Source organism: Entelurus aequoreus, linkage group LG08, assembly GCF_033978785.1.
Source record: "Entelurus aequoreus isolate RoL-2023_Sb linkage group LG08, RoL_Eaeq_v1.1, whole genome shotgun sequence".
In the NCBI taxonomy this organism is placed as follows: domain Eukaryota; kingdom Metazoa; phylum Chordata; class Actinopteri; order Syngnathiformes; family Syngnathidae; genus Entelurus; species Entelurus aequoreus.
The window spans coordinates 68,251,591-68,273,076 of NC_084738.1; the positions used below are offsets into that span (position 1 = coordinate 68,251,591).

General features: G+C 39.8%; 1 protein-coding gene across 1 annotated transcript in view; it reads right to left on the reverse strand.

The window, feature by feature from the left end:
* The window catches only part of dbh (dopamine beta-hydroxylase (dopamine beta-monooxygenase)), a 45,503-nt gene that overhangs the window by 4,808 nt on the left and 19,209 nt on the right, over window positions 1–21,486 (reverse strand). The window contains exons 5-10 of the mRNA XM_062055137.1: window positions 13,089–13,191; window positions 4,754–4,920; window positions 4,370–4,513; window positions 2,603–2,641; window positions 2,470–2,529; window positions 2,270–2,397 (exon numbers count right to left, since the gene is read on the reverse strand). Of these exons, the coding sequence (XP_061911121.1) occupies window positions 2,270–2,397; window positions 2,470–2,529; window positions 2,603–2,641; window positions 4,370–4,513; window positions 4,754–4,920; window positions 13,089–13,191 (641 nt within the window). The remainder of the gene's footprint in view (window positions 1–2,269; window positions 2,398–2,469; window positions 2,530–2,602; window positions 2,642–4,369; window positions 4,514–4,753; window positions 4,921–13,088; window positions 13,192–21,486) is intronic.

Consider the following 21,486-nt stretch of genomic DNA (forward strand, 5'->3'; position numbering starts at 1 on the left):
TATTCTTCCGGGAGTCTCACAGACAGGGTGTTTTGTAGATGTTGCACCCTATCTGTGTCTCCAAGGCTATCAATGTTAAATTTAGGGCGGAACACTCTCCTTTGTGTCCTCCTCTTCTGCCGCAGCTCGATGTTCATTTTGGAGCGGATGAGGCGGTGGTCTGTCCAGCAGTCGTCTGCACAAATCATGGTCCTGGTGATGTTAACATCCTTACGATCTCTGGCCCTGACAATGACATAGTCTATGAGATGCCAGCGCTTTGATCTGGGATGCATCCAGGACGTTTTGAACCGGTTTCTCTGGCGGAAAAGGGTGTTTGTTATTAGAAGATCATGTTCAGCACACGTTGACAGAAGAAGGACTCCGTTGGAGTTGACATTCCCAACACCTTCTTTACCTAGAGTGCCTTTCCAGAGCTTGTGATCCTTGCCAACCCTGGCATTGAAGTCCCCGAGTAGAAGGATCTTATCTTCTTTCGGGATATCCGATAGAACCTGGTCTAAGGTTGCATAGAAGGTCTCCTTGTCTTCATCATGTGAGTCCAAAGTTGGTGCATAGGCACTCACAGCTGTTGCCATCTGATTGTTTGAGAGCCTCAGGCGTAGGGTCATGAGTCGCTCATTGATGCCTATTGGAGATTCGGAGAGTTGGGAGATGAGCCGGTTTCTGATGGCAAATCCAACTCCGTGGATTCTGGGTTCATCAGCTGTTTTTCCCTTCCAGAAGAAAGTGTATCCCCCTTTCTCCTCCTTTAGTTGCCCCTCCTCAGCCAAGCGGGTTTCAGACAGGGCAGCAATATCGATCTTGCACCTTTTCAACTCCCTGGCAACGATCGCCGATCTTCTTTCTGGACGATTGCTGGAGGCACTGTCCATAAGTGTTCTCACATTCCAAGCTCCAAAGTTCATCGTTTTTGTTTTTGTTTTTCGACCGCTATAAGGTGAACCCACTGGACGCGGTATTCCAGTCAGGTTATAGGAGGCAGGCTATTTTTAGGGCACCTCTTCTAGCCCCTTCCCGTGTAGGGTGAGCAGAGTGGATCCTAAATAGGGCTGCTCAGACGTGGGTGCTGCTGCCGAAATGCTCTCTCTGCCTCGATCCGAGAGCAAGGCGACTGAATCAGGCATCCACCGCCTATGTGCCAGTGCGTGGCTAGAAGCTCCCAGACTTCACTGTCCTGCTCCCGTCACCATTTCCTGGTCTCCATAGGACTTATAGGGGGGTTGGGTAATGATGGGTCCTTCAGGAGAACGCCTGTGCGGGGAATCTTTTAAAGTGGGGAAACTGGTGCACAGGCAGTCACCACACTGTCCTTGGCAAAGAAAAGACCAGGGTCCAATGGCATGGAAACCAAGACAATTGGGGGCCCATCTTTGCTGCAGCCTTCTTCCGCCTTTGTGACCGTTGTGGAGGTTCTCTACATCCATCATTGGCCCACTCCGCCGTTGAGGTCTTTTTTGACGATGGGAACGCGCAGTCTCCAACGTCACTTGCTTTTCTCTCAGGGTGTGCTCCCCTAGCCTTTGTCTTCCCAGACTAACCCACAAGGCAGCGGGGCAGTGGTTGGGTGATGCCAGGGCGTGTCCACAATGTGGGCCTGCGCATCACGCCTCTGGGGACCACTGCAGCTCCGAGATCCCCTGCCACGTTTGCCTTGAGCCGCAGGGCTCAAGTTACCGTGTGTGGCCACGTGGAGGCCTGACAGGAGTCTTGGTGAAGGAGAGGCTGTGTACTGGCAGGAGAAGACTGACGCACAAGGCTGCTTCTCCGTTCACCACAAAGGCTAGCCAGCAGCAGTGTCTGTAAGCGAGAGGTTAGCAAGCAGATGGGAAGTAGACATGCAACCTTCCCCCTAACTACTGCACTAGACACATCACAACACCCTGTAGGCAGGTTCGATCCCCGCTTCCGCCATCCTAGTCACTGCCGTTGTGTCCTTGGGCAAGACACTTTACCCACCTGCTCCCAGTGCCACCCACACTGGTTTGAATGTAACTTAGATATTGGGTTTCACTATGTAAAGCGCTTTGAGTCACTTGAGAAAAAGCGCTATATAAATGTATTTCACTTCACATGCAACCTTCCCCCTAACTACTGCACTAGACGCATCACAACACCCTGTAGGCTAGGCCCACACACACACACACACACACACACACACACACACACACACACACACACACACACACACACACACACACACACACACACACACACACACACACACACACACACACACACACACACACACACACACACACACACACACCTTGTAATGAAGGTGAAGAACCTCTGCAGGTGTTCCAGGTCCAGGTGACTCTTGCAGAGTTCCAGGTGAGTGCGCGGGTAATAGTGCACGTAGTTGACGCACATTTCCTCCATGATGCCAAACCCCCCCTGAGGACACAACATTAGGGACAGGTGGTCCTCCAAGACAAGGTGGCAGGTGGGCTACATTGTAGTGCTCACCACAGTAGGCCTGTCCCTGTCCCGGGTGCTGTAGGTGCACTTGGTTATGAGGGCGTCGCCCTGCAACAACAACACCACTATTATTATTATTATTATTATTATTATTATTCTCACCTAACAACTTTGTACTCGCCGGTAGAACTTGCACCATTTTCCTCAGGACTCGGATTGTCTGCCAGGAAGAAGAATTACATTTAATAATATGAAGTACACAAGCATTGTACTACTACCTGCTAGTACCTGTCACTAGCTTACCTGCTAGTACCTGTCACTAACTTACCTGCTAGTACCTGTCACTAGCTTACCTGCTAGTACCTGTCACTAGCTTACCTGGTAGTACCTGTCACTAACTTACCTGCTAGTACCTTTCACTAACTTACCTGCTAGTACCTGTCACTAGTTTACCTGCTAGTACCTGTCACTAGCTTACCTGCTACTACCTGTCACTAGCTTACCTGCTAGTACCTGTCACTAGCTTACCTGCTACTACTTGTCACTAGTTTACCTGCTACTACCTGTCACTAACTTACCTGCTAGTACCTGTCACTAGCTTACCTGCTACTACCTGCCACTAACTTACCTGCTAGTACCTGTCACTAGCTTACCTGCTACTACCTGTCACTAACTTACCTGCTAGTACCTGTCACTAACTTACCTGCTACTACCTGTCACTAGCTTACCTGCTAGTACCTGTCACTAGTTTACCTGCTAGTACCTGTCACTAACTTACCTGCTAGTACCTGTCACTAACTTACCTGCTACTACCTGTCACTAGCTTACCTGCTAGTACCTGTCACTAGTTTACCTGCTAGTACCTGTCACTAACTTACCTGCTAGTACCTGTCACTAGCTTACCTGCTACTACCTGTCACTAACTTACCTGCTAGTACCTGTCACTAGTTTACCTGCTAGTACCTGTCACTAGCTTACCTGCTACTACCTGTCACTAGCTAACCTGTCACTAACTTACCTGCTAGTACCTGTCACTAACTTACCTGCTAGTACCTGTCACTAACTTACCTGCTACTACATGTCACTAGCTTACCTGCTAGTACCTGTCACTAGCTTACCTGCTAGTACCTGTCACTAACTTACCTGCTAGTACCTGTCACTAGCTTACCTGCTAGTACCTGTCACTAGTTTACCTTTTAGTGCCTGTCACTAGCTTACCTGGTAGTGTGTAGTGAATATGTCACTAGTTTACCTTTTAGTGCCTGTCACTAGCTTACCTGGTAGTGTGTAGTGAATATGTCACTAGCTTACCTGGTAGTGTGTAGTGAATATGTCACTAGCTTACCTTCTAGTGCCTGTCACTAGCTTACTTGGTAGTGTGTAGTGAATATGTCACTAGCTTACCTGGTAGTGTGTAGTGAATATGTCACTAGCTCACCTGGTAGTGTGTAGTGAATATGTCACTAGCTTACCTGGTAGTGTGTAGTGAATATGTCAGGAGCTCACCTGGTAGTGTGTAGTGAATATGTCACTAGCTTACCTGGTAGTGTGTAGTGAATATGTCACTAGCTTACCTGGTAGTGTGTAGTGAATATGTCACTAGCTTACCTGGTAGTGTGTAGTGAATATGTCACTAGCTTACCTGGTAGTGTGTAGTGAATATGTCACGAGCTCACCTGGTAGTGTGTAGTGAATATGTCACTAGCTTACCTGGTAGTGTGTAGTGAATATGTCACGAGCTCACCTGGTAGTGTGTAGTGAATATGTCACTAGCTTACCTGGTAGTGTGTAGTGAATATGTCACGAGCTCACCTGGTAGTGTGTAGTGAATATGTCACGAGCTTACCTGGTAGTGTGTAGTGAATATGTCACTAGCTCACCTGGTAGTGTGTAGTGAATATGTCACTAGCTCACCTGGTAGTGTGTAGTGAATATGTCACTAGCTTACCTGGTAGTGTGTACTGAAGTGTGTGTCCTCCTGCACCACCTCCACCTCCTTGCCCCCCCTCACCAAGACGGTGCGCACCCCTCGGCCCGCCAGGTGCGTGTGCAGCTGTGATGCGAATATGAAGACGCCCCCTGGTGGTAGAGCCTAGCAAAAGAGGGTAGGTGATTGAGGAAGAAGCGAGTAGTGCGTGTGTGCGCAGGGGCGCCGAAAAGGGGGGGGGGGGGGGGGGGTAAAGGAGACGGATTCTAGGGGCCCATGATGGAGGGGGGCCCAGAGAGGCCCCTAATGATGATGAAATTATAATGTTGCAGCTGTGTTGGGGGCCCTGTAAAGATTATTTTCATGGGGCCCAAAATCCCTAGCGGCGCACCTGTGTGTGCGTACCGTGCGTGTACAGTCGGAAGTGCAGTAGCCGCTCAGGTAGAAGGTGTGCTGCTGAGGTGGGACGGCCATGATGGGCGTGTAGACCAGACCCAGCTCCATGATCCCTGCATCGTAGCGTCTCAGACTGGGAGTGAAGTGGAGGCGGATCCCTGACGAGTCACGCCTGCCTGCGGGGACACTTGTTCATCAACACTTTTCATACGATCCCTTGGCTGGTGGACTTTTTATACGCCCCCTTGGCTGACTTTTTATACGCTCCCTTGGCTGACTTTTCATACGCTCCCTTGGCTGACTTTTTATACGCTCCCTTGTCTGACTTTTCATACGCTCCCTTGGCTGACTTTTCATACGCTCCCTTTGCTGACTTTTCATACGCTCCCTTGTCTGACTTTTCATACACTCCCTTGTCTGACTTTTCATACGCTCCCTTGTCTGACTTTTCATACGCTCCCTTGGCTGACTTTTCATACGCTCCCTTGTCTGACTTTTCATACGCTCTCTTGTCTGACTTTTCATACGCTCCCTTGTCTGACTTTTCATACGCTCCCTTCTCTGACTTTTCATACGCTCTCTTGTCTGACTTTTCATACGCTCCCTTGTCTGACTTTTCATACGCTCCCTTGGCTGACTTTTCATACGCTCCCTTGTCTGACTTTTCATACGCTCCCTTGTCTGACTTTTCATACGCTCCCTTTGCTGACTTTTCATACGCTCCCTTGTTTGACTTTTCATACGCTCCCTTGTCTGACTTTTCATACGCTCCCTTGTCTGACTTTTCATACGCTACCTTTGCTGACTTTTCATACGCTCTCTTGTCTGACTTTTCATACGCTCCCTTGTCTGACTTTTCATACGCTCCCTTTGCTGACTTTTCATACGCTCCCTTGTCTGACTTTTCATACGCTCCCTTGTCTGACTTTTCATACGCTCCCTTGTCTGACTTTTCATACGCTCCCTTGTCTGACTTTTCATACGCTCCCTTGTCTGACTTTTCATACGCTCCCTTGTCTGACTTTTCATACGCTCCCTTTGCTGACTTTTCATACGCTCCCTTGTCTGACTTTTCATACGCTCCCTTGTCTGACTTTTCATACGCTCCCTTGTCTGACTTTTCATACGCTCCCTTGGCTGACTTTTCATACGCTCCCTTGTCTGACTTTTCATACGCTCTCTTGTCTGACTATTCATACGCTCCCTTGTCTGACTTTTCATACGCTCCCTTGTTTGACTTTTCATACGCTCCCTTTGCTGACTTTTCATACGCTCCCTTGTCTGACTTTTCATACGCTCCCTTGTCTGACTTTTCATACGCTCTCTTGTCTGACTTTTCATACGCTCCCTTGTCTGACTTTTCATACGCTCCCTTGGCTGACTTTTCATACGCTCCCTTTGCTGACTTTTCATACGCTCCCTTGGCTGACTTTTCATACGCTCCCTTGTCTGACTTTTCATACGCTCTCTTGTCTGACTTTTCATACGCTCCCTTGTTCGACTTTTCATACGCTACCTTGTCTGACTTTTCATACGCTCCCTTGTGTAACTTTTCATACGCTCCCTTGGCTGACTTTTCATACGCTCCCTTGTCTGACTTTTCATACGCTCCCTTGTTCGACTTTTCATACGCTACCTTGTCTGACTTTTCATACGCTCCCTTGTGTAACTTTTCATACGCTCCCTTGGCTGACTTTTCATACGCTCCCTTGTCTGACTTTTCATACGCTCCCTTGTCTGACTTTTCATACGCTCCCTTGTGTGACTTTTCATACGCTCCCTTGGCTGACTTTTCATACACTCCCTTTTCTGACTTTTCATACGCTCCCTTGGCTGACTTTTCATACGCTCCCTTGTCTGACTTTTCATACGCTCCCTTGTCTGACTTTTCATACGCTCCCTTTGCTGACTTTTCATACGCTCCCTTGTCTGACTTTTCATACGCTCCCTTGTCTGACTTTTCATACGCTCCCTTGTCTGACTTTTCATACGCTCCCTTTGCTGACTTTTCATACGCTCCCTTGTTTGACTTTTCATACGCTCCCCTGTCTGACTTTTCATACGCTCCCATGGCTGACTTTTCATACGCTCCCTTGGCTGACTTTTCATACGCTCCCTTGTCTGACTTTTCATACGCTCCCTTTGCTGACTTTTCATACGCTCCCTTGTCTGACTTTTCATACGCTCCCTTGTCTGACTTTTCATACGCTCCCTTGTCTGACTTTTCATACGCTCCCTTTGCTGACTTTTCATACGCTCCCTTGTTTGACTTTTCATACGCTCCCCTGTCTGACTTTTCATACGCTCCCATGGCTGACTTTTCATACGCTCCCTTGTCTGACTTTTCATACGCTCCCTTTGCTGACTTTTCATACGCTCCCTTGTTTGACTTTTCATACGCTCCCCTGTCTGACTTTTCATACGCTCCCATGGCTGACTTTTCATACGCTCCCTTGGCTGATTTTTCATACGCTCCCTTTGCTGACTTTTCATACGCTCCCTTTGCTGACTTTTCATACGCTCCCTTTGCTGACTTTTCATACGCTCCCTTGTCTGACTTTTCATACGCTCCCTTGTCTGACTTTTCATACGCTCCCTTTGCTGACTTTTCATACGCTCCCTTTGCTGACTTTTCATACGCTCCCTTGTCTGACTTTTCATACGCTCCCTTGTCTGACTTTTCATACGCTCCCTTGTCTGACTTTTCATACGCTCCCTTTGCTGACTTTTCATACGCTCCCTTGTTTGACTTTTCATACGCTCCCCTGTCTGACTTTTCATACGCTCCCATGGCTGACTTTTCATACGCTCCCTTGGCTGACTTATAATACGCTCCCTTGTCTGACTTTTCATACGCTCCCTTGTCTGACTTTTCATACGCTCCCTTGTCTGACTTTTCATACGCTCCCTTGTCTGACTTTTCATACGCTCCCTTTGCTGACTTTTCATACGCTCCCTTGTCTGACTTTTCATACGCTCCCTTTGCTGACTTTTCATACGCTCCCTTGTCTGACTTTTCATACGCTCCCTTTGCTGACTTTTCATACGCTCCCTTGTCTGACTTTTCATACGCTCCCTTTGCTGACTTTTCATACGCTCCCTTGTTTGACTTTTCATACGCTCCCCTGTCTGACTTTTCATACGCTCCCATGGCTGACTTTTCATACGCTCCCTTGGCTGACTTATAATACGCTCCCTTGTCTGACTTTTCATACGCTCCCTTGTCTGACTTTTCATACGCTCCCTTGTCTGACTTTTCATACGCTCCCTTGGCTGACTTTTCATACGCTCCCTTTGCTGACTTTTCATACGCTCCCTTGGCTGACTTTTCATACGCTCCCTTTGCTGACTTTTCATACGCTCCCTTGTCTGACTTTTCATACGCTCCCTTGGCTGACTTTTCATACGCTCCCTTTGCTGACTTTTCATACGCTCCCTTGGCTGACTTTTCATACGCTCCCTTTGCTGACTTTTTATACGCTCCCTTGGCTGACTTTTCATACGCTCCCTTGTTTGACTTTTCATACGCTCCCTTGTCTGACTTTTCATACGCTCCCTTTGCTGACTTTTCATACGCTCCCTTGTTTGACTTTTCATACGCTCCCTTGTCTGACTTTTCATACGCTCCCTTTGCTGACTTTTCATACGCTCTCTTGTCTGACTTTTCATACGCTCCCTTTGCTGACTTTTCATACGCTCCCTTGTTTGACTTTTCATACGCTCCCTTGTCTGACTTTTCATACGCTCTCTTGTCTGACTTTTCATACGCTCCCTTGTCTGACTTTTCATACGCTCCCTTGTCTGACTTTTCATATGCTCCCTTTGCTGACTTTTCATACGCTCCCTTGTTCGACTTTTCATACGCTACCTTGTCTGACTTTTCATACGCTCCCTTGGCTGACTTTTCATACGCTCCCTTGGCTGACTTTTCATACGCTCCCTTGTCTGACTTTTCATATGCTCCCTTTGCTGACTTTTCATACGCTCCCTTGTTCGACTTTTCATACGCTACCTTGTCTGACTTTTCATACGCTCCCTTGGCTGACTTTTCATACGCTCCCTTGGCTGACTTTTCATATGCTCCCTTTGCTGACTTTTCATACGCTCCCTAGGCTAGTGGTCAACATGCAAAGATGGTGGTCAACATGCAAAGATGGTGGTCAACATGTAAAGATGGTGGTCAACATGCAGAGATGGTGGTCAACATGCAAAGATGGCTGAGTTTTATGCAAAGATGGAGGTCAACATGTAAAGATGGTGGTCAACATGCAAAGATGGTGGTCAACATGCAAAGATGGTGGTCAACATGCAAATATGGTGGTCAACATGCAAAGATGGTGGTCAACATGCAAAGATGGTGGTCAACATGCAAAGATGGTGGTCAACATGCAAAGATGGCTGAGTTATATGCAAAGATGGAGGTCAACATGTAAAGATGGTGGTCAACATGCAAAGATGGTGGTCAACATGCAAAGATGGTGGTCAACATGCAAATATGGTGGTCAACATGCAAAGATGGTGGTCAACATGTAAAGATGGTGGTCAACATGCAAAGATGGTGGTCAACATGCAAAGATGGTGGTCAATATGCAAAGATGGTGGTCAACATGCAAAGATGGCTGAGTTATATGCACAGATGGAGGTCAACATGTAAAGATGGTGGTCAACATGTAAAGATGGTGGTCAACATGTAAAGATGGTGGTCAACATGCAAAGATGGTGGTCAACATGCAAAGATGGCTGAGTTATATGCAAAGATGGTGGTCAACATGCAAAGATGGTGGTCAACATGTAAAGATGGTGGTCAACATGCAAAGATGGTGGTCAACATGCAAAGATGGTGGTCAACATGCAAAGATGGCTGAGTTATATGCAAAGATGGTGGTCAACATGCAAAGATGGTGGTCAACATGTAAAGATGGTGGTCAACATGCAAAGATGGTGGTCAACATGCAAAGATGGTGGTCAACATGCAAAGATGGTGGTCAACAAGCAAAGATGGCTGAGTTATATGCAAAGATGGTGGTCAACATGTAAAGATGGTGGTCAACATGTAAAGATGGTGGTCAACATGCAGAGATGGTGGTCAACATGCAAAGATGGTGGTCAACATGCAAATATGGTGGTCAACATGCAAAGATGGTGGTCAACATGCAAAGATGGTGGTCAACATGCAAAGATGGTGGTCAACTTGCAAAGATGGTGGTCAACATGCAGAGATGGTGGTCAACATGCAAAGATGGTGGTCAACATGCAAATATGGTGGTCATCATGCAAAGATGGTGGTCAATATGCAAAGATGGTGGTCAACATGCAAAGATGGTGGTCAATATGCAAAGATGGTGGTCAACATGCAAAGATGGTGGTCAATATGCAAAGATGGCTGAGTTGTCTGCAAGAATTGCCGGAGGAAAAAGTCCAGATGCACAATCAAGCCACACGATGTAAGATAAATTCCTTATAATATTGATGAATTATTTACAATTAATAAGAAAAATTTAATATTTATACTCCATGAAAATATTGACATTGTTTCATAGAAAGATGTCTAATTTATTCATTAATATTTGTCCATGCATCAATCAATCAATCAATGTTTATTTATATAGCCCTAAATCACAAGTGTCTCAAAGGGCTGCACAAGCCACAACGACATCCTCGGTTCAGAGCCCACATGTATATCTATTTGTATATCTGTATGTATCAGTATATATGTATGTATATATGTGTATGTATGTATATATATATTAGTATATATGTATGTGTATATATTTATGTATGTATATATGTGTATGTACTGTATATATGTGTATGAATATATGTATGTGTGTATACGTGTACGTATATTTGTGTATATATGTGTACATATGTATGTATATGTGTATGTATTTATATAAGTATATTTGTGTATGTATGTATGTGTACATATGTATGTATATATGTGTATGTATTTATATAAGTATATATGTATGTATATCAGTATGTATATATACTGTATGTGTGTATATATGTATGTATATACTGTATGTGTATGAATATGTATGTATATATATATATATATATATATGTGTATGAATATATGTATGTATGTATATTTGTATGTGTATGAATATTTGTATGTATGTAAATATGTATATTTGCATGTGTATATATTTATGTATATATGTATATGAATATATATATGTACATATCCTGTTTCCATATGAGTTGGGAAATGGTGTTAGATGTAAATATAAACGGAATACAATGATTTGCAAATCCTTTTCAAGCCATATTCAGTTGAATATGCTACAAAGACAACATATTTGATGTTCAAACTCATAAATATTTTTTTATTTGCAAATAATCATTAATTTTAGAATTTGATGGCAGCAACACGTGACAAAGAAGTTGGGAAAGGGGGCAATAAATACTGATAAAGTTGAGGAATGCTCATCAAACACTTATTTGGAACATCCCACAGGTGAACAGGCAAATTGGCCACATCAGTGTGTAAAGGATATCACCACATGGGCTCAGGAACACTTCAGAAAGCCACTGTCAGTAACTACAGTTGGTCGCTACATCTGTAAGTGCAAGTTAAAACTCTCCTATGCAAGGCGAAAACCGTTTATCAACAACACCCAGAAACGCCGTCGGCTTCGCTGGGCCTGAGCTCATCTAAGATGGACTGATACAAAGTGGAAAAGTGTTCTGTGGTCTGACGAGTCCACATTTCAAATTGTTTTTGGAAACTGTGGATGTCGTGTCCTCTGGACCAAAGAGGAAAAGAACCATCCGGATTGTTCTAGGCGCAAAGTGTAAAAGGCAGCATGTGTGATGGTATGGGGGTGTATTAGTGCCCAAGACATGGGTAACTTACACATCTGTGAAGGCACCATTAATACTGAAAGGTACATACAGCTTTTGGAGCAACATATGTTGCCATCCAAGCAACGTTACCATGGACGCCCCTGCTTATTTCAGCAAGACAATGCCAAGCCACGTGTTACATCAACGTGGCTTCATAGTAAAAGAGTGCGGGTACTAGACTGGCCTGCCTGTAGTCCAGACCTGTCTCCCATTGAAAATGTGTGGCGCATTATGAAGCCTAAAATAGCACAAGGGAGACCCCCGGACTGTTGAACAACTTAAGCTGTACATCAAGCAAGAATGGGAAAGAATTCCACTTCAAAAATGTGTCTCCTCAGTTACCAAACCTTTACTGAGTGTTGTTAAAAGGAAAGGCCATGTAACACAGTGGTGAACACGCCCTTTCCCAACTACTTTGGCACGTGTTGCAGCCATGAAATTATAACTTAATTATTATTTGCAAAAACAAAATAAAGTTTATGAGTTTGAACATCAAATATGTTGTCTTTGTAGTGCATTCAACTGAATATGGCTTGAAAAGGATTTGCAAATCATTGTATTCCGTTTATATTTACATCTAACACCATTTCCCAACTCATATGGAAACGGGGTTTGTATATATATATATATATATATATATATATATATATATATATATATATATTTTTTTTAAAATCCAAACCCCCCCCCAAACATCCCCCCCCCACCCCCCCCCCACCCCCCACCCCCCACCCCCCACCCCCCACCACCCACAGGTCCGTGGGACAAATTTTCAAGCGTTGACCGGTCCGCAGCTACAAAAAGGTTGGGGACCACTGCCTTAGAGCGTAGGGCGCGACTGTGACTAAGTGTGCAGCTCCATGCGTTCTCCTCATGAGCTAAATTGAACTCTGTCTCTGCACGATTCCTTGCTTCCTGTCTGATTAATAGATGTCATCAATGTTTGAACCCTGACAGTGTCATATATTTTTTCCACTTGCCAAATGATGCCTACTAGCTAGCTTTCTGTTTTAGCTCATTTCGTAGGTATACACCTTGGTCCTATTTTGCTACTTGATACATGCTAATGTTAGCAGGCTAGCATTTGAAACCATTTTTATAAGCACACACCTTCGAGTGATATACTTTGCTACTTGACACATGTTATGGTGAGCAACGTAACATTTATCATGCTAAGAACAACCCGCTAGATGTGTTTTAGCTCATTTAGCAGGTATATACGTCAGTGTCATATACTTGATGCTAACTGTGAGCATGTTATTCTTAGCATAGTACCGTTAGCATGCCAGCTATTTTTCAGCTCATTTTTGCGCAACGTTTTTGGTACTTGACGGTATCTGGCCAGCGTACTAATTGTTTTTATTTAGTATGCGTTTGTGTGTGTGCGTGTGTGTGTGTGTGTGTGTGTGTGTGTGTGTGTGTGTGTGTGTGTGTGTGTGTGTGTGTGTGTGTGTGTGTGTGTGTGTGTGTGTGTGTGTGTGTGTGTGTGTACCAGATATAAGGAGAGGGTTGTGGTAGTGGACTTCAAGACGAAGGAACCTTGAAGAAGCAGGTCCCCCGATAGGAAGTCCAGCATCAGGTGGGTAGTAGAAAGCCTGTTAGCACATAAACATCAACTGATATACAAACCCCGTTTCCATATGAGTTGGGAAATGGTGTTAGATGTAAATATAAACGGAGTACAATGATTTGCAAATAATTTTCAAGCCATATTCAGTTGAATATGCTACAAAGACAACATATTTGATGTTCAAACTCATAAAAACATTTTTTTTTTTGTGCAAATAATCATAAAGTTATAATTTCATGGCTGCAACACGTGCCAAAGTAGTTGGGAAAGGGCATGTTCACCACTGTGTTACATGGCCTTTCCTTTTAACAACACTCAGTAAAGGTTTGGGAACTGAGGAGACACATTTTTGAAGTGGAATTCTTTCCCATTCTTGCTTGATGTACAGCTTAAGTTGTTCAACAGTCTCCCTTCTCATATTTTAGCCTTCACACATTTTCAATGTCTGAACTACAGGCAGGCCAGTCTAGTACCCGCACTCTTTTACTATGAAGCCACGTTGATGTAACACGTGGCTTGGCATTGTCTTGCTGAAATAAGCAGGGGCGTCCATGATAACAACATGTGTTGCTCCAAAAGCTGTATGTACCTTTCAGCATTAATGGTGCCTTCACAGATGTGTAAGTTACCCATGTCTTGGCCACTAATACACCCCCATACCATCACACATGCTGCCTTTTACACTTTGCGCCTAGAACAATCCGGATGGTTCTTTTCCTCTTTGGTCCGGAGGACACCACGTCCACAGTTTCCAAAAACAATTCGAAATGTGGACTCGTCAGACCACAGAACACTTTTCCACTTTGTGTCAGTCCATCTTAGATGAGCTCAGGTCGAGTAAAGCCGACGGCGTTTCTGGGTGTTGTTGATAAACGGTTTTGGCCTTGCATAGGAGAGTTTTAACTTGCACTTACAGATGTAGCGACCAACTGTAGTCACTGACAGTGGCTTTCCGAAGTGTTCCTGAGCCCATGTGGTGATATCCTTTACACACTGACGTGGCTTGTTGATGCAGTACAGCCTGAGGGATGGAAGGTCACGGGCTTAGCTGCTTACGTGCAGTGATTTCTCCACATCCTCTCAACCCTTTGATGATATTACGGAGCGTAGATGGTGAAATCCCTAAATTCCTTGCAATAGCTGCTTGAGAAAGGTTTTTCTTAAACTGTTCAACAATTTGCTCAGGCATTTGTTGACAAAGTGGTGACCCTCGCCCCATCCTTGTTTGGGAATGACTGAGCATTTCATGGAATCTACTTTTATACCCAATCATGGCACCCACCTGTTCCCAATTAGCCTGTTCACCTGTGGGATGTTCCAAATAAGTGTTTGATGAGCATTTATATTATTATTATTATATTTACATCTAGCACAATTCCCCAACTCATATGGAAACGGGGTTTGTACATTGATCAAAACAACAACAAATAAGAGAGGAATAAGCAAGTAAAAAGAAAGATGATTTTACAGTGAGATTTACAGTGTATTTCTGTCAATTGACCACTTTTATTTTGACAGTGAAATGATTGACTTGACTTATAGAGTGTTGCCACAACCTCCCTTCATCACATCTCGATATTATTGTTATTATTATTATGATATCATCATTTTGACAGTGAAAATTGGTCTGCAGGGTTTTTGATTGAAACAATATATATATATATATATATATATATATATATATATATATATATATATATATATATATATATATATATATATATATATATATATATATATATATATATATATATATATATATATATATATATATATATATATATATTGTAGACAATATACAAAACAAAATCATGTCAGAATAATAGGAAATCATGAAAAGGAAAGTTTTTATGTTGATGTTATTTTTTTTGAAAAGAAGAAAATAAAGGAAGAAAAGTAATTTACATATATTAAGTAGAAAAGTAGTAAATAAATGCAGACGTGATCTGGAACAGCCACAAAACATAAACACTTGTTTATTATCCCATCTGCTGAAAGTAGTTAATATGTTAATAGTTAATAATAGTTATGTCAATATGTTAAGAATACGTATGTTAATATGTTAATGATAGTTATGTTAATATTAGGGATGTCCGATAATATCGGCCTGCCGATATTATCGGCCGATAAATGCGTTAAAATGTAATATCGGAAATTATTGGTATCGGTTTTTTTATTATCTGTATCGTTTTTTTGATTATGATTATTATTATTATTTTTTAAATTAAATCAACATAAAAAACACAAGATACACTTACAATTAGTGCACCAACCCAAAAAACCTCCCTCCCCCCATTTCTTTCTGTTATCAATATTCTGGTTCCTACATTATATATCAATATATATCAATACAGTCTGCAAGGGATACAGTCCGTAAGCACACATGATTGTGCGTGCTGCTGGTCCACTAATAGTACTAACCTTTAACAGTTAATTTGACTCATTTTCATTAATTACTAGTTTCTAGTTTTACTTTCTTTTTTATTCAAGAAAATGTTTTTAATTTAGTTATCTTATTTTATTATTTTTTTTAAAAAGTACCTTATCTTCACCATACATGGTTGTCCAAATTAGGCATAATAATGTGTTAATTCCACGACTGCATATATCGGTTGATATCGGTATCGGTTGATATCGGTATCGGTAATTAAAGAGTTGGACAATATCGGAATATCGGATGTCGGCAAAAAGCCATTATCGGACATCCCTAGTTAATATGTTAATAGTTATGTTAATATGTTAATAATAGTTATGTTAATATGTTAATAATAGCTTTTTAATATGTTAACAATAGTTATGTTAATAATAGATATGTTAATAATAGTTATGTTAATATGTTAATAATAGCTTTTTTAATATGTTAACAATAGTTATGTTAATAATAGATATGTTAATGGTAGTTATGTTAATATGTTAATGATAATTATGTTAATACGTTTATAATAGCTTTTTTAATATGTTAACAATAGTTATGTTAATAATAGATATGTTACTGGTAGTTATGTTAATATGTTAATGATAATTATGTTGATATGTTAATAGTTATGTTAATAGTTATGTAATTTTTTAAAGAATAGTTATGCTAATGTTAATGATAGGTATGTTAATATGTTATTAATAGTTATGCTAAAATGTTATTAATAGTTATGTTAATATGTTATTAATAGTTATGCTAATATGTTATGAATAGTTATGTTACTATGTTAATAATAGTTATGTTAATATGTTAATTATAGTTATGTTAATATGTTAATAATGATTATTTTAATACGTTAATGCTAGTCATGTTAATATGTTAATAATAGTTATGTTAATATGTTAATACTAGTTATTTTAATATGTTAATGCTAGTCATGTTACTATGTTAATAATAGTTATGTTAATATGTTAATGATAGTTATGTTAATAATTGTTATGTTAATATGTTAATAGTTATTTTAATATGTTAATGCTAATCATGTTAATATGATAATAATAGTTACGTTAATATGTTAATAATAGTTATGTTAATGTGTTAATGATAGTTATGTTAATATATTAATAATAGTTATGTTGATAATAATTATGTTAATATGTTAATGATAGTTATGTTAATATGTTAGTTATAGTTATGTTAATATGTTAATGGTAGTTGTGTTAATATGTTAATGATAGTTATGTTACTATGTTAATAATAGTTATGTTAATATGATAATAGTTATGTTTATATATTAATGATAGTTATGACAATATATTAATGATAATTATGTTACTATGTTAATAATAGTTATGTTAATATGTTGATGATAGTTATGTTAATAATAGTTATGTCAATATATTAATGATAATTATGTTACTATGTTCATAATATTTATGTTCATATGTTGATGATAGTTATGTTAATATGTTAATAATAGTTATGTTATTATGTTAATAATAGTTATGTTAATATGTTAATAAGAGTCAGGTTAATATGTTAATAATCGGTATGTTAATATGTTAATAATAGTTATGTTAATAATAGTTATGTTAATATGTTAATAATAGTTATGCTATTATGTTAATAATAGTTATGTTAATATGTTAATAATAGTTATGTTAATATGTTATTAATAGCTATGTTAATATGTTAATAATAGTTATGTTAATATGCTAATGATAGGTATGTTAATATGTTAGTTATAGTTATGGTAATATGTTAATGATAGTTCTGTTAATATGTTAATGATAGTTATGTTACTATGTTAATGATAGTTATGTTACTATGTTAATAATAGTTATGTTAATAATAGTTATGTTAATATGTTAATAATAGTTATGTTATTATGTTAATAATAGTTATGTTAATAATAGTTATGTTAATATGTTATTAATAGCTATGTTAATATGTTAATAATAGTTATGTTAATATGCTAATGATAGGTATGTTAATATGTTAGTTATAGTTATGGTAATATGTTAATGATAGTTCTGTTAATATGTTAATGATAGTTATGTTACTATGTTAATGATAGTTATGTTACTATGTTAATAATAGTTATGTTAATATGTTAATAATAGTTATGTTAATATGATAATAGTTATGTTAATATATTAATGATAGTTATGTCAATATGTTAATGATAGTTATGTTACTTTTATCTACATTCAGCTCGCTACTCGCTACTGATTTTTATCCATCTGTTAATGTTTGTTTTGGTTTGTCAGACAGACCTTCAAAGTAGGATCTATGGCATGACTGCGTTTCACCAATCAAATACAGTCACTGGTGACCTTTGACTCCGTTTCACCAATCAAATGCAGTCACTGGTGACCTTTGACTCCGTTTCACCAATCAAATACAGTCACTGGTGACTTTTGACTCCGTTTCACCAATCACATGCAGTCACTGGTGACCTTTGACTCCGTTTCACCAATCAAACAGAGCCAGGCGATCACATGATTAACAAGCTCAAACTTACATGAACTCAACGTCAAATTTGAGGAAGCACATGGTGGTAAGTAACGTTAGTAGATATTTTGGCTGTCACCGTAGGCTGATGTTAGCTTCCCTGCTATGAATCACTGTCAAATGTACATCGTGTGGGGACATGTATTAATGCACTGCAGCCTCATAGACACACACACACACACACACACACACACACACACACACACACACACACACACACACACACACACACACACACACACACACACACACACACACACACACACACACACACACACACACACACACACACACACACACACACACACACACACAAACACACACACACACACGCACACACACACACATGCATAGAAACACCAATCAGTGTGTTCCCAGGTGCAGTCCACACCTATCAGTTTATGGTTTGCGTAAAGGCTAACTTGTTATTTTCCTTTGTAATATCTGCCTACTGAGCCTATGGTGCTGTTAAGTTATTGTGGCTCAATTTGCCTTCATTTTTGTTATGTTAATGTATTATTATTTAATATATATTATTATTTTAGTTGCTTAAGAGATATTCCTGGCTCTGAATTTGCTCATTGCTATTTTTATGTTTTTGTGCATTATTTGTTGCCGTCATCATTAAACGAACAGGTTACTCATCAGTTACTCAGTACTTGAGTAGTTTTTTCACAACATACTTTTTACTTTTACTCAAGTAAATATTTGGGTGACTACTCCTTACTTTTACTTGAGTAATACATCTCTAAAGTAACAGTACTCTTACTTGAGTACAATTTCTGGCTACTCTACCCACCTCTGATAATTGTACACAATATAATACATCATGGGATATAATTGTACACAATAAAATACATCATGGGATATAATTGTACACAATAAAATACATCATGGGATATAATTGTACACAATAAAATACATCATGGGATATAATTGTACACAAAGAGGAACACGTGTGTATTCCATTGCAGCACAAAGCTGTCATCTTCTTTTTGTTTTTGTTCTTGTTCTTGTTCTTTTTGTCCTTGTTTTTATTTTGGTCCTTGTTCTTGTTCTTCTTATTCTTGTACTTCTTCTTGTTTTTCTTGTCCTTGTTCTTGTTCCTTTGGTCCTTGTTCTTGTTCTTCTTGTTCTTGTTCTTGTTCTTGTTCTTGTTCTTGTTTTTCTTGTCCTTGTCCTTGTTCTTTTGGTTCTTGTTTTTGTTCTTCTTGTCATTGTTCTTGTTGTCCTTGTTCTTTTGGTCTTTGTTCTTGTTCTTCTTGTTCTTGTTCATGTTATTTTTGTCCTTGTTCTTGTTCTTCTTGTCCTTGTTCTTGTTCTTTCTGTCATTGTTCTTCTAGTTCTTATTGTTGTTCCTCTTGTCATTGTTCTTGCTTTATCTCGTTCTTCTTGTTCTTGTTGATCTTGTCATTGTTCTTGTTTTATCTCGTTCTTCTTGTTCTTCTTGTCCTTGTCCTTTTTCTTTTGGTCCTTGTTATTGTTCTTTTTGTCATTGTTCTTGTTCTTCTTGTCCTTGTCCTTGTTCTTTTGGTCCTTGTTCTTGTTCTTTTGTCATTGTTCTTGTTCTTCTTGTCCTTTTTCTTGTTCTTCTTGTCCTTGTTCTTGTTCTTTTTGTCCTTGTTCTTCTTCTTTTTGTCCTTGTTCTTGTTCTTGTTCTTCTTGTCCTTGTTCTTGTTCTTTTGGTCCTTGTTATTGTTATTTTGGTCCTTGTTCTTGTTATTTTGGTTCTTGTTCTTGTTTTTCTTGTCCTTGTTCTTGTTCTTTTGGGCCTTGTTCTTGTTCTTGTTGTCATTGTTCTTGTTCTTGTTGTCCTTGTCCTTGTTCTTCTTGTTCTTGTTTTTTTTGTCCTTGTTCTTGTTCTTTTTGTCCTTGTTCTTCTTGTCCTTGTTCTTGTTCTTTCTGTCATTGTTCTTCTAGTTCTTATTGTTGTTCCTCTTGTCATTGTTCTTGTTTTATCTCGTTCTTCTCGTTCTTGTTGATCTTGTCATTGTTCTTCTTGTCCTTGTTCTTGTTCTTGTTGTTCTTGTTCTTCTAGTTCTTATTGTTGTTCCTCTTGTCATTGTTCTTGTTTTATTGCGTTCTTCTTGTTCTTGTTGATCTTGTCATTGTTCTTGTTTTATCTGGTTATTGTTCTTGTTGTTCTTGTTCTTCTAGTTCTTATTGTTGTTCCTCTTGTCATTGTTCTTGTTTTATTTCGTTCTTCTTGTTCTTGTTGATCGTGTCATTGTTCTTGTTTTATCTGGTTCTTGTTCCTGTTGTTCTTGTTCTTGTTGTCCTTGTTTTTGTTCTTGTTGATCTTGTCATTGTTCTTGTTTAATTTCGTTGTTGTTCTTGTTGTCCTTGTTGTTGTTCTTCTGGTTGTTGTTCTTGTTTATGTGGTTCTTCTTGTTCTTCCTTTACTTGTTGACTTCGTAGTCTAATTTTTTCTTCTTCTTGTCGTTGTTGTTGTTGTTGTTGTTGTGCTTTGTTGTCGGTATTTATGTGGATGTTTTTACGGGAAAAGAACATTTCCAGTTGATCTTGATTCAATCCTAATCTTGATTGAATCTAAATTGATGGTTTCATCTTGTACCAGATGCAAGTCAGCACAAATGGATCTGATCCAATTACAGGAAGTTATTTTCCTTTCAAATCTCATTTTCTTATCATGAAAGCAGAACAAATAAAACGTACTTGTAGTCTTTTGTCCTTTGCACTCACGTCACTAAAGCCTGTTTGTCTTTTTGCATGTTTGTGTTCCTTCCTGCCTGCCAGGAGAAGTCAGCCTCCTGTTTAGTGAGGCGACCAAACGGGCCTGAATATTTCTCAGGTCATTTGGTCTTCACGGCTCACACCAGCGAGGGAAGTCTTTTGTGCTGACAACAACCTTGTCTTTTTGCACCCCTAACCCTTACTTACTTACTTACTTGTATTGTATTACCACCTTTCTTACTAGTCTACTAGCTTCCTAGTATTAACCTTACTTGTATTGTATTACCACTTTTCTTACTGGTCTACTAGCTTCCTAGTATTAACCTTACTTGTATTGTATTACCACCTTTCTTACTGGTCTACTAGCTTCCAAGTATTAACCTTACTTGTATTGTATTACCACCTTTCTTACTAGTCTACTAGCTTCCTAGTATTAACCTTACTTGTATTGTATTACCACCTTTCTTACTGGTCTACTAGCTTCCTAGTATTAACCTTACTTGTATTGTATTACCACCTTTCTTACTAGTCTACTAGCTTCCTAGTATTAACCTTACTTGTATTGTATTACCACCTTTCTTACTGGTCTACTAGCTTCCTAGTATTAACCTTACTTGTATTGTATTACCACCTTTCTTACTGGTCTACTAGCTTCCAAGTATTAACCTTACTTGTATTGTATTACCACTTTTCTTA